Source organism: Cavia porcellus, unplaced genomic scaffold (genome assembly GCF_034190915.1).
Source record: "Cavia porcellus strain 051 isolate PalLab524CR breed Dunkin Hartley unplaced genomic scaffold, mCavPor4.1 scaffold_33, whole genome shotgun sequence".
Classification (NCBI taxonomy): domain Eukaryota; kingdom Metazoa; phylum Chordata; class Mammalia; order Rodentia; family Caviidae; genus Cavia; species Cavia porcellus.
In genome coordinates, this window is record NW_026947516.1 from 1,068,744 (window position 1) to 1,084,133 (window position 15,390).

The 15,390-nt window shown below is 67.6% G+C and overlaps 1 protein-coding gene across 1 annotated transcript; it reads left to right on the top strand.

The window, feature by feature from the left end:
* The first annotated feature begins 5,757 nt into the window (after positions 1 to 5,757).
* On the top strand, positions 5,758 to 14,921 carry Shox (SHOX homeobox). The gene is made up of 5 exons (XM_063242903.1): positions 5,758 to 6,184; positions 8,892 to 9,067; positions 12,302 to 12,359; positions 12,454 to 12,542; positions 13,811 to 14,921. Exons 1-5 carry the CDS (start codon positions 5,878 to 5,880, stop codon positions 14,054 to 14,056), a joined length of 876 nt encoding a protein of 291 aa, XP_063098973.1. The 5' UTR covers positions 5,758 to 5,877; the 3' UTR covers positions 14,057 to 14,921.
* Positions 14,922 to 15,390: the final 469 nt, after the last annotated feature.

Consider the following 15,390-nt stretch of genomic DNA (forward strand, 5'->3'; position numbering starts at 1 on the left):
GGAGAGGGGCGCTGGCGGAGCGCCCTGGTGGGCCGGGAGCGCGTCCAGCCCGGAGCTCGGCTCTCTCGCCCGGAGCTTCGCCTCAGGCCAGGAGGCTGAGCCCAGGAGCCGCGGCCCCCCTCGCCCCGGGCGCCCGTCCGCGTCCGCGCTCTGCTCCCCAATTAGCCAGGCCGGGCGCGGGCGGGAGCCACGGACCCCGAGTCCACTCCCTGCGCCCCACGCTCCCGCCTGCCCAGCCTGGCCTCTGGGGACCCCGAGTCCCATCCCGGGCGCACGCACGGGGTGGCAGGGGGACGCCTCATTAGTGGGGAACAGGAAATGGTCCCCCGGACGGAGCCCTTCCAGCCCCTCAGCATCCACGGCCCTGGTGAACGGGGGCGGGTGACACTCAGGGGCCCAAGGCTTGGGGTGCGGCTCCCCAGGATGCGCCCAGGGAGTGACGGGGTGAGAGGCTGCTTCCTGGGGACCAGGGGGTGGAGGGTGGGGATGGGGAGCCTCCTTCCCTCCCCTCCGGCTCCGCTCCTCCTCCTCAGGCCTCTCCTGTCCATTTGCAGAAAGCCGTCCCTTCCCAAGCCCACCCCGGGGCCTGGTTTCAGGGGCGCCCCCCTCCCCAGCAGCCGTCCTTGGCCTTAGGGAGTTGGGGCGACCCCGCTCAGCTTAGGCCGGGTCCCCACAGAGGCGCTCAGGGCCTCGGGTTCTGAGTCCAGCCTCAGGGACGGGCTCCTTCTCGGGGCTCCCCATCCAGCCTGGCCTCGGGGACAGCGCCCCGGCCCTGTGCACCCCACAGACACCCTGGAGGGAGGTCCGGGCCAGGCTCCCCGAGGCTCATGCGGGAGCCGTGAGCTCTGGGGTGCAGCCTACGGGAGCCGTGAGCTCTGGGGTGCAGCTGCCAGCCGGGTGCGTGGCGTCCGGCCACCGTGAGGTCCCCGGTGCCAGCAGCCCGTCCCTGTCACCTGTGCTTTAAAATTTGCAGCCAAGAAGCCCAGAGCACCGGCCTCTGCTCCACCTTCCAAAGCCGGGCCTGGAGGAGGTGCGGAGGAGGAGGAGGGGAAATTAAAATGAAGCCACCCTGGAGCCGGGCGAGGCTGGGGAATCCAGGCCCCCCAGCCCCCCCAGTCTCCCCGGGAAGGCTCGCGGCGGGCGGCCGCCAGCGCCTCATTTTTTCCTGTCATTGTTTATGTAGCCGAGGTCCACGGCAAACGGCGGCGGCTCCGTCCGCGGGAAACAGCTTTGCTCCCTGAAAAAATAATGTTTTTCTTAAATAAAACATAAAGCAAAGGTCTCATGATTAAGGCTGAAAGGGAAACCCTTGTAATGGTGGACATCTGTTGCCTACGAGCAGGCGGAGAGGCCGGGCTGCCGGGGGAGCCAGGAAGGGGGAGCGGGGAGACGGGGAGAAGGGGAGCGGGGAGAAGGGGAGAAGGGGAGCGGGGAGACGGGGAGAAGGGGAGCGGGGAGAAGGGGAGAAGGGGAGCGGGGGGGCGCAGAGCCGCACGGCCTCTCGGCCGCTGGGCTGGGAGCCTGCACCTCAGCGTCCAGGCAGGGGCCAGGCCGTGCCGGGGCAGCCCAGTGTCCACCGCCAGGGCCTCCCGGATGACCACCCGGCAGAGGAGCCGCCTCGCCGGCCTGACCACGCAGGCTGGACCGGGAAATCCGCTCTCCCGCCCGCCTGGCCACGATGACAGTCCTTGAGTCGATCGATGAACACCGCCCGGGAGCCAGGGACAGACACTCGGGGCAGGCCCGACATTCAGCCCGGGACCGGCCGGCCGGAGGGCGGGCAGGGAGGCCGCTGTGATGGGCACAGACGGCTAGCAAACCCCAAACCCCGGTCGATACCCGTAAATAATGAATGTGTGAGGAGGCGGCGGCTCCCGGCCTTGGAAACCGTCAGCCCCACCCACACAGACATTGGCCAGGGCCGGGGGTCCCCCAAAACATTTCCGAGGCGCCGGTCTGCGTGAGGAATGACTGGGGACCCGGGGTGCGGGTGGAGATGGAGCTGAGGCCCAATGCCCGAGCAAACTCCGGCCGGGGAGGCCGAGGCAGGAGGGTCTCTGGCCGGGTCTGTGCTCAGCTCCCAGCCCGACCGCCCCGCCCCGGGCAGGCGAGAAATGTGATTGAAAATAAATATGTTTGGATAACGGGGAGCCGGAGGAAGCAGCCCTGCGTTTGGAGGCATTGAATGCATCACATGTTAAACATTTGAATATTCATGGCGTCCTCTGCCTGGGCTTATAAATACCAGAGAGGAGACCGGAGGGAGAGACGGTCCCCCAGCAGTCACCCCGTGTCCAGCAGGGCCGCCGGCTCGGAAGGGGCACCTGGGCGGGGACCCCAGTCCCTCGGCTGCCGGCCGAGCCGTGACCTTCGCTGAATCTGATGCCCGCATCGGACACTGGACACCGGCGGTAGGCGTCCTTCCGCCCATCTGTCCGTCCATCCGTCCGTAGCGACCTCCGGAGGCTTCCCGACCGGCTCCCCGAGGTGCCAGCCGCCCAGGCGCCCCCGGGACTTCACTGTCTGGGGGAAGGGGAGAAGGAAACCCGCCACCCGATGCTGCCCGCCGGCTGTGTCCACTCAGCCACCCGCTGGACGCGCCCAGCCTGGGGGGGCCCCGTCCCGCCCCCGACTTCAGCCCCAGGACCCGGCTGGGGTCCCTGCCCTGGTGCCGGGAGGACAGACGGCCGGATGGACAGAGACAGCACCCCCGCTGCGGTCACGGCACTGAGGACGGGAAGGGCGGGATTGGGGAGCCAGGCTGGCACCGGGCAGGGACTTGGGGCGTCCCTCCCTCCCTCCCGTGAGCCCCCCGGGCCCGTGCTCTGTCTCTTTCTGTTTCTTTCTCCTCCTCCTCTGTCCCTCCTAAACTCCGTGCCCCTCCTTGGCTCCCTTTTCTTCCACGGGAGGCAAAGCCTGTACCCCGACCTCCCCGGCCGGCTCCCCGGGACCCGGGACCCCGCATCACCCGGCACTGGGGCTCAGCAGCGCCCGCCCGCGGGAGCCAGAGTTCCGCTCCCTGCTGTGATAAGGCCCTGCGGCCACGGCCGGGCCTCTGCGAGCTGCCAGCGGATCTGGGGCACCAGGCCAGGCAGGGGTGCAGGTCCACCACCCGCGCTGCCCCTCAGCCTGCCGGGGGCTGCTCTGGGGGGAAAGTGGGTCCCTGGTGCCGTCACCAGCGCCGGGGTGCTCCTGGGCCGTCCGCGCTGACAGGCTACGGGCGGCTCCCTCCTCCTCCCTTCCTCACTGACGAGGGTTCAGGGGTTCAGGGGACCCCGGGCTCCTCCATCCCCCGAGGCACGGCTGTGAATTTGCTCTTCTGCAAGACTCAAGCTGGGTTCTAGGAAAGGTGACCTCGCTCAGAGAGCCCGTAACTTTGGAAAAACAAAATCAAATAAATAAACACATAAATAAATAAAATAACATAAGAGGAGGCCGGGGAGACCGGGGAACACGGTGGACGCGGTCACCTCTGATGCTTTCTGTTTCTCTGAGGGAGGGTCTCACTATGCAGTCCAGGCTGGCCTCAAACTCACAGAGACCCTCCTGCCTCAGCCTCCCGAGTGCCGGGATGACGGACGGCCACCACACGCCTGGCTTGGATTTACCCGGATTTTTTCCTAAGGTGTCCACTTTCCCTTCGTGTGGCCAGGTGCTGGGGGAGCCCTCCAAGAGGGCATGAGCCAGGGGTGCAGCAAGGTGGGGCCTCTTTCAGGTTTGGGGACCCCTGTGGAGGCAGGGCCAGTCTGCTGGGGTGCAGTGACTGGTCCTCACTGGACACTGCAGAGACAGAGCCCTGGACCAAAAGAGAATTAGTCTCCCCAAGCCTGGGTCCCCCCCACAGTCCCTGTGGCCTGGATCTGGTCTGCAACTCTTGGGGTGTCTGTCCCTTCCCTGCTCCCCGTCAGGCCTCTGGGGCATCTGTCCCAGGCACTCGGGGAGGCTGAGGCAGGAGAGCTGCAGGTTCAGCGGCCCCTCGGGGCTCCAGATCAAGGGGGACCCCAGGGTGCCCCCAGGAAGGGTCTGGGTCTCAGCCCCAGGCGGCGCAGGCCCCGTGCCCATCCTGAGCCCCAACCTCTGCACTTCTGCCTCGATGTCCCCCCGCCCCATGGCGGGGTCTGCATGGCGCCTGCAGGGCTGCGTCTGGATCTGCCCGACAGGGCTCAGGAGGCCCCCCAAGGTGGACTTGACCCCGGTGTCCAGGTCGGCCGCCCACTCGCCTCAGAGGGCAAACTGCTTTAAGGGACCCAGAGTGGACAGGTGGGCGCGGCTGTGCCACCTGGGCAGGGATCGGCCCAGAGCTCCAGGAGGCCGAGGCGGGAGGGTCCCAAGTTTGGAGCCCCCCATCCTATCCTGTTCCCCCAACGCCTGGCTACTTAGCAACTTGGTGAGACCCCGGCTCAGAAGGGAAAATGGGGTCAGGGCTGGGGATGTGGCTCACACAGCTCCGCAGAGCAGTCAGACAGACAGACAGACAGACAGAACTCATGAAAAAAATCAGCATTTCCTGGAAGATAACTGACCAGCGTCCACCGGTCCGGGGAACTGGGGTGCGCGGGTATCTTTTTTTTTTTTTTTAGAAAAACAGGGGCGTCAACTTTATTGACAGATGGCATTTGGGGACGGGGTGACAGTTTGGCTTCGGGGTCCTGAAAATGACTGTCTCCGGGCGCCATGGCCAGGGCCCGGGGAGCAGCGGTCACTCTGTGAAAACAGGACAAACAAACCCCCGGCACCCCGAGACCACAGCCCGGAGCAAAGCCCAGGCGGCGTCTGTCACTCCGGGCCGGGGGTGACCAGTGCGCCCAGGACAGACGTCACCAACCGGTTCTCTCTCGGGGACCCTCCGCGTCTGCGCCCCGGGCTTCGGTGACAGCGCCGCCCGCCTCCCCTCCGAGGTCCTCAAGCGCTGCGCCCGCGCCCCCGGGCACCCCCGGGAACCCCCGGGCACCCCCGGCGCTTTCCTCTGGATGTCGGGGTCCCCAGGGCGCGCGCCCTCGCCATCCGGCCGCGTCCAAGTTGGAGCAGCTTCGCCTGCGCGGCCGAGCGCACCGGGCTCCGGCTCCCCCGCGGGGGCGCACGTGGAGAGAGACGTTCCTGCCTCGGCCTCCCCGCAGGGGGCAGGAGGAGGAGGCGAGGCGGGGCGAGGCTTGGGCCAGGGGCGGCCCAGGCTCCTGGGGACCCCCCGGCTGCCGAAAGCCCCGCGTCCGCGGCACCGCGTCCGCCTGGAGTTTGGGGCCCGGCGCAGCCAGGGCGGGCGCGCGGTACCTGTTTGGGGCGCTGGCGCTGCGTCCTGCAGTGCGCGCGCGCTCTGTCTGTCTCTCTCTCCTCCTTCCAAAGGGGGGGCGGCGTCCTCTTCACCTCTCCACGCCGAGGTCCGAGACGCCACTCGGTGATGAAATGCGAGGCCGAGCCCAGTGCCGGGCCTGGGGGGGCCGCGGGTGGGGCGCGCGGGGGCGAGAAGGCGCCGTCCCCTCTCCCCGCGCGTGCGTCCCGGCCCCGCCGCCGCCTCCTCCTCCGAGCCCCGGAGCAGCCGTAATTGCTCGAGACAGGGGCGCAGGGGGTTGGGCGAAGGTAGCCGCGTATAAATAGTGAGATCGCAAATTGCGAGGCATAAATAACGGCGGGGAGGGACTCGCCACCCGCGCCCAGCCGCAGCCAGCAGCCAGCGCCGGCCCGCGTCCTCCTCCTCGGTGCGCGCGGGGAGCGGGAGGAGGAGGAGGAGGAGGAGGAGGACGAAGAGGAGGAGGAGGAAGAGGAGGAGGACGAACAGGAGGAGGAGGAGAAGGAGGAGGAGGAGGAGCGCGCGGACCGCAGCCCGGCCGGCCGCCAGCCAGGGCGCACGACCCCCGCAGCCCCGCGCGCTCCGGGGTGGCCATGGAGGAGCTCACCGCCTTCGTGTCCAAATCGTTCGACCAGAAGACCAAGGAGAATGCGGGCGGCGGCGGCGGCGGCGGCGGAGGCGGAGGCAGCGGGGCCAAGAAGGATTCCATCACCTACAGGGAAGTTTTGGAGAGCGGACTGGCGCGCTCCAGGGAGCTGGGCACCGCGGACGCCGCCGCGCTCCAGGACGTGACGGACGGCGGCGGGGGAGGCCACTGTCCCATGCATTTGTTCAAAGACCACGGAGAGCTCGACAAGGAGAAGCTGAAGGAATTCGGCGCCGGCAGAGGCGCGGGGGAAGGTGAGGTGGCTGCGCGTGCGCGCGCGCCGGTTCCAGCCAAGTCCCCTGCGGCCCGGAGAAGCGCGGGCACCGCGGCGGTGCTGCTGCCGGGCCGGGGTCCTCGCTGGCCCTCGTGCGCGCAGGGAGGAGCAGGCGGCGGGGTCCCCTGGCCTCGCCCGGCCTCTCCTGGCCTCCCCCGGCCTCGCCTGGCCTCTCCTGGCCTCTCCCCCGGCCTCTCCTGGCCTCTCCTGGCCTCCCCCGGCCTCCCCCGGCCTCGCCTGGCCTCCCCCGGCCTCGCCTGGTCTCCCCCGGCCTCTCCTGGCCTCTCCCCCGGCCTCTCCTGGCCTCTCCTGGTCTCCCCTGGCCTCGCCTGGCCTCTCCTGGCCTCCCCTGGCCTCTCCTGGCCTCCCCCGGCCTCCCCCGGCCTCGCCTGGCATTCCACCCCCAACTCTTGCAGCAGCAGAGGGTGAGAGGCTACATCTGGCCGGGAGAGGCCTGGGCCCGGGGTCGCCAGGGTTCCCTTGAGGAAAAGCAGCTGAGCAGGAGGACGAGGTGGAGGAAGAGGAGGAGGAGGAGGAGGAGGAGGAGGAGGAGGAGGAGGAGGAGGAGGAGGAGGGAGGAGGAGGAGGAAGCGGGCGCAGCATCCAGGGCGCAGACAGCACAGACAGGCCAACACGGGGAGCCCTGGGTCCAGGCCGGCCGGGCCTCAGGCACTGCCCGGTCCGCAGCGCGAACTTTCCCGGGCTGAGCCCCCAGACTTGTCTGAAAGGATGCAGCCGGGTCTGTCTGTCTGTCTGTCTGTCTGTATGGCCCACACAGAAAAGCTTCACTTATCTCTCTGGGGACAGGGGGGCTTCTAGCTCGCCTGAGCCAGGAACAGGCAGGATTGGGGGCGCCCCAGCTGCCCGGAAAGGATGAGCTCCCCGCTGTCAGGGTCCCCTTCCCGGGGAGGAAAACTTTCCCCTGGAACCCGGAGACTCGAGGTTGGGTTTGCAAATTAAAACCACTTGTGTGCCGCGGGTGGCCGGGGTCTGGCGGGGAGGCAGGTCCCCCTCCTCCTCCTCCACCGCCTCCTGACACCTTGGTGACGGAGCTGGGGGGAGCCGCTGCCAGGCTCGGGGGCTCGCAGGCCGCACCAGTCGGTTAGACATCTGTGGTGCCCCGAGGGGGCCGCTCGTGGGTAGGATTTGTATGGATAAGAAAAGATGCATCCCCGTCCTGCCCCGCTCAGAATGGGGGTGTCAGCGTGAAGTCCCCAGTGTTCGGTCCGGTTCTAGCTGGAACCCGGGTCTCAGTCTGGGGCTTCCTCTTGGGCCTGCGGCTGGGGTGTCAGAGTGTGGGTTTTGGGGCTGAAGGATGCAGCTCCGTCGTACGGGGCTCCCCAGGCCTTGTTGGGCCAGAGCCGCTGGCAGCCCAGGAAGTGGCGCTGGGCGCCGAGCTCCGGACCTGGCCCCGGCTCCATCCGTAAGGGCGGGCGCCCCGCCGGCCGGCTCCGCACCTGGTTCTGGGACTCGCACAAAAGAGTTTTTGCTCGGGGCCTGGGCACCCGCGTCCCCACCCATCGGAGGCCCGAGGTCTCCTGCCCCACAGCTGCTGGCACCCGGACAGTCCGGAGGTGCCACCCGGAGGGGCAGAGGGAGCCCCGCTCAGCAGGGGCAGCCCGGAGCAGGCCGGGGTGGAGGCCTGAGTTTCTGCTGTGACCGTCCGGCCGGCCGGGGCTGCGATTCCTCGGGAAGGCAGCAGGCAGGCCCGGTGCCCGCCGGGTGTGGTGCTGGGGTCCTCGGGGCGAGGAGAGGGAAGGGGTGTGGTACACACCAAGGACCAGCACAGGCGGGCGGTGGGCAACGGGCCGGTGTGGCGGCCTCCTCCCAGGCCGCAGGAGGGAAGGGTGGCCAGGCTGCCCGGGGAGGGGACACTTGGAGAAAGACAGGGACTAGGTACCGGGGGGAGCCCGGCCGGCCGAGGAGCCCAGGACCAGGGTTTCCTGTTAGTGGGGCTGGTGGGCACCCTGGAGGCCACTCGTGGGCGCCCGCAGCTCTGGGGAGCACGGTGGGGTCGCCCAGCCCGCCGTCCTCCCTAAGCAGCCCCGTATCTGGGCCTGGACCTCTAATTAGAACAGGGGGTGATCCCTGGGGCAGGGCCAGCCGGGGTGCCTGGGACACCCCGGGAGCCTTTTGCAAAGCCCCAGCTGGGCCTGGGACGGTTTATAAGTCGGGGGACGGGGACCTCCGAGCCGTGCTCTCTGTTTGCCTTGCAGCCCTGGCCGCTCTGCGCCTGCCCTGCTGAGCCCCTAAAACCGGGACCCAGTGGGGTGCAGTGCGTGGGGGAGCCAGAGAGCTCTGGGGTCAGGGCTCCCCGCTCAGCTGCCCGCTGGACATCCGGACCGGCCGGCTTTGGGGTCAGACAGGGAGAGGGACACAGGAGGGAGAGATGGGCCGAGCGGGGCTCCAGGACAGCGAGGGGACAGCGGCCCACGTCCTCGGGCGACTCTCCGGAGCTCCTTTGCCTTAAGAATAATATTTAGCTGCGTTGCTTTCCAAAAAAAAGCCCAGCTGGGGCCGAGTCAACACGGCCAAGTGGATAATTGAGGAAACGCGGCTGAGCCGCAGCCAACACACGGAGAGGCCGCGCTGCGCCTCCCTCTCCACAGGGCGCGGGGCGCGGGGTGCAGGGCGCGGGGTGCGGGGGTCCCCGGCTCTGAGCTGCGCGCCCGCCCTGGCGCCCGCAGGGCTCTTCGACTGCAGGGAGAAGCGGGAGGACGTGAAGTCGGAGGACGAGGACGGGCAGACCAAGCTGAAGCAGCGCCGCAGCCGCACCAACCTCTTCGACGAGACGCACTATCCGGACGCCTTCATGCGCGAGGAGCTGAGCCAGCGCCTGGGGCTGTCGGAGGCGCGCGTGCAGGTGAGGAGCGCGGTGCGCCCGGACACCCGGGCTGGGCAGGGCGCGCGTCCTGTCCCGTCCGTCAGTCTGTCCGTGTGTCCAGGGGCCGGGCTCTCGGGCCGAGTCTCAGCGTGCGCGCCGGGCCGTCAGGACCTCCCGGAGCTCGGTGTCCCTGCGCGGTGACCTCCGCGCCTCTCCAAGCTCCCCTCTCCATGCCGGGGCGCAGAGGCGGGCGCGGCGGGCTGCTGAGGGGCGCTCTGCACACGCACACACGCGCACACACACACACACGCGTGCGCGAGCATGCACAGGCGGGGGCATCTCCATGTGAGCCGGGCCACCCCGCCCGGGGCCGGATTAGCGCGGGGTCGCGGGCGCCGTCTCTCCAGCGGGTCCCCCGGGAGCGCGCGATTCATGAGGCTCCATCTGGCGCCCGGAGAGGCGGGCGGGGTGGGGCGCGGCGCAGTCAGTGGCGGGGCCTGGCCCGGGCCGAGCGTTTTGTGCTTTGCAAACATTTGCTTAAATGTATCGATGTGTCTGCTGGGCGCGCGCGCGTGTGCGAGCGAGCGCGGATGCGCGCGCCTTGCAGCTGCCAGGTGGCTGCGCCCCGGCCCCTGGTGGGGGACCCCGGCGCCCCTCACGTGTGAGCCTCGCGGAAGGGCTGGTGAGACGCGGGTCGGGGACCCGGAGCTCTGGGGAGCGCAGTCGGAGAACCGAAAAGCCAGGCGCGCCAGCGTCCCTTCCCAAAGCGGACAGCAAGCTGTGCTGGCCTGGCCGGAGGCTCACCGGTCACCAAAGTCAGGCGGGCTCTGTCCAGCTGCACTGACAGAGAGAAAGCATTTCATAAGATCTTTAGTGCCACGATCCGAGTGTGCGCGCGTGTGTGTGCACACGCGTGCATGCGTGCATGTGTGCATGTGTGTGTGTGTGTGTGTGTGTGTGTGTGTGTGTGTGAGCCCAGCCTCAGTGGCGGTGACAGCCAGGCTCCCTCCCTCATGATGCAGCAAAGCCCGGCTCGCCCGGGGCATCCTGGGCCCAGCCAGGCGCTGACAGCCAACCCGGGGGTCCCCCGGGCACCCCCACAGGCAGGAACTCGGGGCCACCGTGGAGACGCCCTTCCCCGGCCCGCCGGCCACCTCGACCCTCCTGGTGCGGAGACGCAGGGAGCCCTGGCTGCAGGAATTAATCAAAAGATTAAACTTTCGCTTTAGGGCACGTCAGGTTTTATGTCACCTGCGACTGTCCCCTGCCGGGGTCCCCGTAATAACCTTGGGCCTTGATGTACAGCTCCTATAAAAATAAATGACTCGTAATTGAATTGGCCACTCTTTCTTTGCAGAAGTCTATTACGCACGGCACAGCACGTCAGCGGGCCGGCCGGAGCCGAGTTCCCGGAGCCGGTGTCCCCGCGGGGTCCTGGGGTGCCCCGGACGGAAGCACAAACAGGGTCGTGGGGGGCCGCGGAGCCGGCGAGCCCCGGGGTGTGCGGGCTCGGGGCTGGGACGTGTCTGTGCATGGTGCCAAATGAAGATGGATCGATTTGGGGGGGCAGATTAAAAATTAACGACTGTAAATAATCATAAAAACAACCCGGAGAGGAAAGGCGTCTTCTAGGGCTGCAGAAAGTGCTCATAAAAATCAATTAGTCAAACCGGCCGGCCGAGGGGGCCGGAGAGACGGGCGGGGAGCGCAGGCTCGGGGTGGGGGAGAAAGACTCGGAGACACAGACATAAAAATGTTTGAAATTTATTTTTCATCCTGTCCGCGTCTGAGTGGCTCGACGACCGCTTTCTTCCCCGGGAAAAGCCCGTCTCGTGTGCTTAAAAGATAGAGTTTCAATTTAGCGGGGAAATTCGGTGTAAATAAATTGAGCATCCTACGGACTCTGGTCCTTATTAACCTCTTATTTTTGTGTTGTACTGGAAACTTATATCCCCCAGCTGTCAGCTCATAATGGGAACTTATGAGCGCCGGTGAGGGGCAGGCGGTAATTTAATTACAACAAATATCTTCGGGTTTATGGCTCAGAGCTAAATTAAATGTCATTATTCACTGTCTGTAATGGAAATCAAAGGGAAATCCGATTACATCCTTGTGGAGCGAAGGCCGCCGGCGGCCGGTAACGAAGCCGGCCGCGTCTCGTCTCCGAACTGCCGGCCGCACGTCGCTGAGCATATTCGGGCCTAATTGGAATTGATCGCCAATCACCCAGGACTGATTTATTAGCGCCCGACGCAGGCCCCCAGCCCTCACGTTTATTCATAATTTTATTTCCCTCCTCACCGCGCCCTTCTGCCCCCCAAAACCCAGCCCCACGCGGCCGGCCGAGGCGGCTCTGCAGGCCGGGCCAGCGCGGCTGCTTGCGGTCTGACTCCGGGTTTAAGCGCCACGTTTGCAAGAATTTAAATGAGAAAAACTTCCCCGGGAGGAGGAGGGCACAGGAGGACAGGACCTGGCCGAGCCTTGCGCCCGCCCGGGGACCCCGGTTTCCACGTGGAGGACTGGGGGAGCGGGGGACACACGGGACTCTTGGGTGCCGGCTGGCTCGGCGGGACCCCGACTGTGGTCCCCGGATTCGCACCGAGAGCAGGAGCAGGAGGCCTGCGGCGGCTGCAGGGAGACCGGCGGCCGAACTTCTGCTCCGAGTGGGCCAGGCCGGGAAGTCCCCTCCTTTGCTTCCTGCCTGGGGCTTTGGGGAGCGGGGTTCCCCAGCGGGGGGGACTTATTGTGCTGGCCTCGCAGAGGATGTGGGTGCTGATCTCTCCGCCTGGCCGTCAGTGTTTCTGCCCGCGTGGTGCAGGATGGGAGTGGGGGGGAGCCTGGTCCGTCTGGGGAGCAGGCTGGCGTGGGGAGCACAGGGCCCCACCGCTGCCATGGGCGCCCCAGATATCTGAGGGTTACAAAGGGTGCAGGCCTGGATCCTGGGGCGCCCTGGCACGGCTAGGACCCCGGCAGCACTAACCGGGCACCTGCGCCTCCGAATGGCCCCTCTCCAGGGAGCCGCAGTGCCTGGGGGGTCCCGGGCTCGACGGGGGTGCGGCACGTTGCAGGGGCGCCTGTCCACCTTGCAGTGTGGAGTGGGGGGAGGCGTGCACCCCCAGAGACCGAGGAACCGCTTCCCCATAGCCTGGAACATGTGGGCATGGCCGGGTCCCCAGCCACGCGGGAGGTGGGTGTGTGTATGTGTGTGGAAGGGGGAGCTGGGGTCCCCTCCCCGAGACCCGGGCCTGAGCGCTGCCTGTCTCTGGTCCTCAGGTTTGGTTCCAGAACCGCAGGGCCAAGTGTCGGAAGCAGGAGAACCAGATGCACAAAGGTGGGTGCACGCCTGTGCGCGGGGAGGCTTTGGGGCGCGGGCCGGGGGCTGGACTCGGCCACGCTGACTGGGGTCCCCGGCTCTCTCTCCGCAGGCGTCATCCTGGGCACCGCCAGCCACCTGGACGCCTGCAGGGTGGCTCCCTACGTGAACATGGGCGCGCTGCGAATGCCTTTCCAACAGGTAGCTGGCGGCGGGTGGCGGGCGGGTATGGGGGGCCTCCTCCCGGGGGACCCCAGCTCCCCCTCTCCCCTCCCCGCCCGCCCCCCGTGTCTCTTTCCCTGCCCTCTCACTCAGACCCTGGCTCCCAGAAGAAAGCTCGCTGCTTTTACAAGGGGCCATTTATAGGCGCGTTGGCACGTATTAAAACCAGGCCATAAAACTCCAAGGCACCTTGGAGAGGGTAGAAATCCAAACCCAAATGCGCTTTTACGGAATTGAGAGAGGAAAAAAAAATCCCACCTACCCCGAGCCACCCACCCGGCCGGGGCTCGAAGCCTGGAAAGGAAGGGGGGGGGGTGCCCGAGCTGGGGGTTCGGGGCCCCGCAACCCGCGCCCCCTCCTCCCCTTGACCGTGCCAGCTTGGGGCGCCTGGCGGGGCTGCTGGTCAGGGCTTGGGGTGCCAGGACCCGGCCAGCTGGGAGGTCTGGGGCCTCCTGGTGTGGGCCTAGGTGGCTTCTCCCCCTGGGGGACCCCAAATCCCCTGGGCGGCACCCTGCTGTGGACCCCAGTCGGGTGCAGCCTCTGGGCATGAGTGCCCCTCGGGGAAGGTACAGAGGGCACCGGAGAGGCCGGGGTCCTCCTAGCCCAGGCCTCTCGCCCTCGAGGCTGTGGCCCAGCTTCAGGCCAAGCCTTGGCCTGCACCATCCCGGGGGGACCCTTACCCAGGTTGGGCACTGCGGGCACCGCCCTGTCCTGACCTGGACGCCCATGTGGGCAGCGCCCGGGGGCTGCCACACGTCCTTGGAGAGGACCTGGGGAGGCCCCGGAGTCTCCATAGGTTCCCAGGGGTGCTAGTGAGGACCTCCTGGCTTCGGGGCTGCTGCGTAAAAACGCAGGGTTCACCGATTAGAGCTGGGGCGGAAGTGGGCCCACCGGGGGGTCTAGATGGACGAGCAGGTGCTCAGGGTCAGGGCTGGGCTGGGTTGGGGGGACCTCAGGTTGGGGTCAGTGTTGCATTGGGGTCGGGGGTGGGGTCAGAGTTCGGGTCAGGATTGGGCTGAAGGCTCGGGTCCCCCAAGGGCCAGGGTTCAGGGTGGGGTTGGCTTTGTGTAGAGTTGGGCAGGGTTGGACTCGGGGCTCGGGGTTCGGGTCAGGCTGCGGTTTAGGGGTACGGGTAGGGGCAGCCCGTGCGCCGCGGTCTCCAGGTCCCGGGAAGAGGAGGCACCTCGGGGGTCCGCGGGGTGCCCTCCGGGGCGCCCCCATCCACGCTGCTCTCCTCCCTCGCGCAGGTCCAGGCGCAGCTGCAGCTGGAGGGCGTGGCCCACGCGCACCCGCACCTGCACCCGCACCTGGCGGCGCACGCGCCCTACCTGATGTTCCCGCCGCCGCCCTTCGGCCTCCCCATCGCGTCCCTGGCCGAGTCCGCCTCCGCCGCCGCCGTGGTGGCCGCCGCCGCCAAGAGCAACAGCAAAAACTCCAGCATCGCCGACCTGCGGCTCAAGGCGCGCAAACACGCGGAGGCCCTGGGGCTCTGACCCGCCGTCCGGCCCCGCTGGGTCCCGCACCGCCGGCCAGCGAACCCCAAAAGCCCGTGTGACACGACCCGGGCAGGGTCCCCCCTCCACCCGGACTGCTCGTGCACCGCGCAGCCGGACCCTCGCGGAGATCCGGGGAGGCGCGCGCGCGCGCGGGAACCGGCCTTTGCTTTGCGCGCTCCAGAGCTCGCCGTGCGCCCTGGGCGCACGCAGCGTCCTGGGACCCGGTGCCAAGCCGACCCCGCGCGCGCCGTGCCCGCTCTGCTGCTGACCGAGGGTCCCCAAGCCTGTGCATGCGGCTGACCACACACCTTTGGAAGACCCTAGACGCTAGGAACACGAACACAGACACGCGCCCTGGGGCTGGTCTCCACGGACAAGTTGGAACTTCCTGACTGCGAAGCGTGTCAGTGTGAATGTGGACACGCACCCCGACCCCCAGGAGGCAGGGCTGTTTCCCCCCTGCCTCTGCCACCCCGAACCCCAAATGCAGCAATAAGCCAGTGCCCGAGGCCCCCCAGCACCTTGGAGAGGGAGGGTTGGGGAAATGACCCCGGCACCCCAATGCCAGGGGCGCCTGTGTCCCGGAACAGATGGGAGCTCCTGGTGCCCAGCAAAAGCATCCAGCTAACGTTTGCACCCTGCCTTTGATACCCCAACCCGCACCGGCACCCCGGAATGGACATGGATTTGCTTTTGTCTTTTATTTCCTGGAGGCGCGGGGTGGGGCGCGGGCGTGGGCGTGACGGAGGCCAGCGAGACAGGGGAGGACGCAGCAAGTGCAATACTGTACATAGTGGACACTTAAGGAGGCGACGGCCGGAAGGGCATCCGCCCTGTCCTGCATGTGGTGCGGGCCTGGCCGCGCGCGGTGGTCGGTGGGTGGGGGGCGGGTGGGGAGTCCTGGCCAAAATGCAGGAGGCCGTGGAGCATGGGCCAGCGCGGTCCACCGGGGTCCCAGGGGCGCAGGGCAGGGCCTGCCCCCGAGAGCCGGACCGGCGTGTGGACTTGGTGCTGGCCAGGCAGCGCGGGGCTCAGCCGGGTGTGTGGGCTGGCCCTGGTGGCCCGGTGGCTAAAGTTTCCAAAATAATTAAAGACAGGTTTGGATCCCCCGGCGTCCGCCTCGGTGTCATCTCCTTAACCCTGGACCCTGGTTCCTCTGTCTCCAAGAAAACAGCCGGATGTGGACACTGCCACCTCCCCGCCCTGTGCCAGCACAGACGCCGCTGGGAGCTGGCCGAGGGTCCCCGAGTGGACCGAGGCCCTCACGGCGAGTTACCGACACCCAAACCTTTTCTTCTTCTTCTAAAGAATTATTTGTTTTCTGTTTTTAA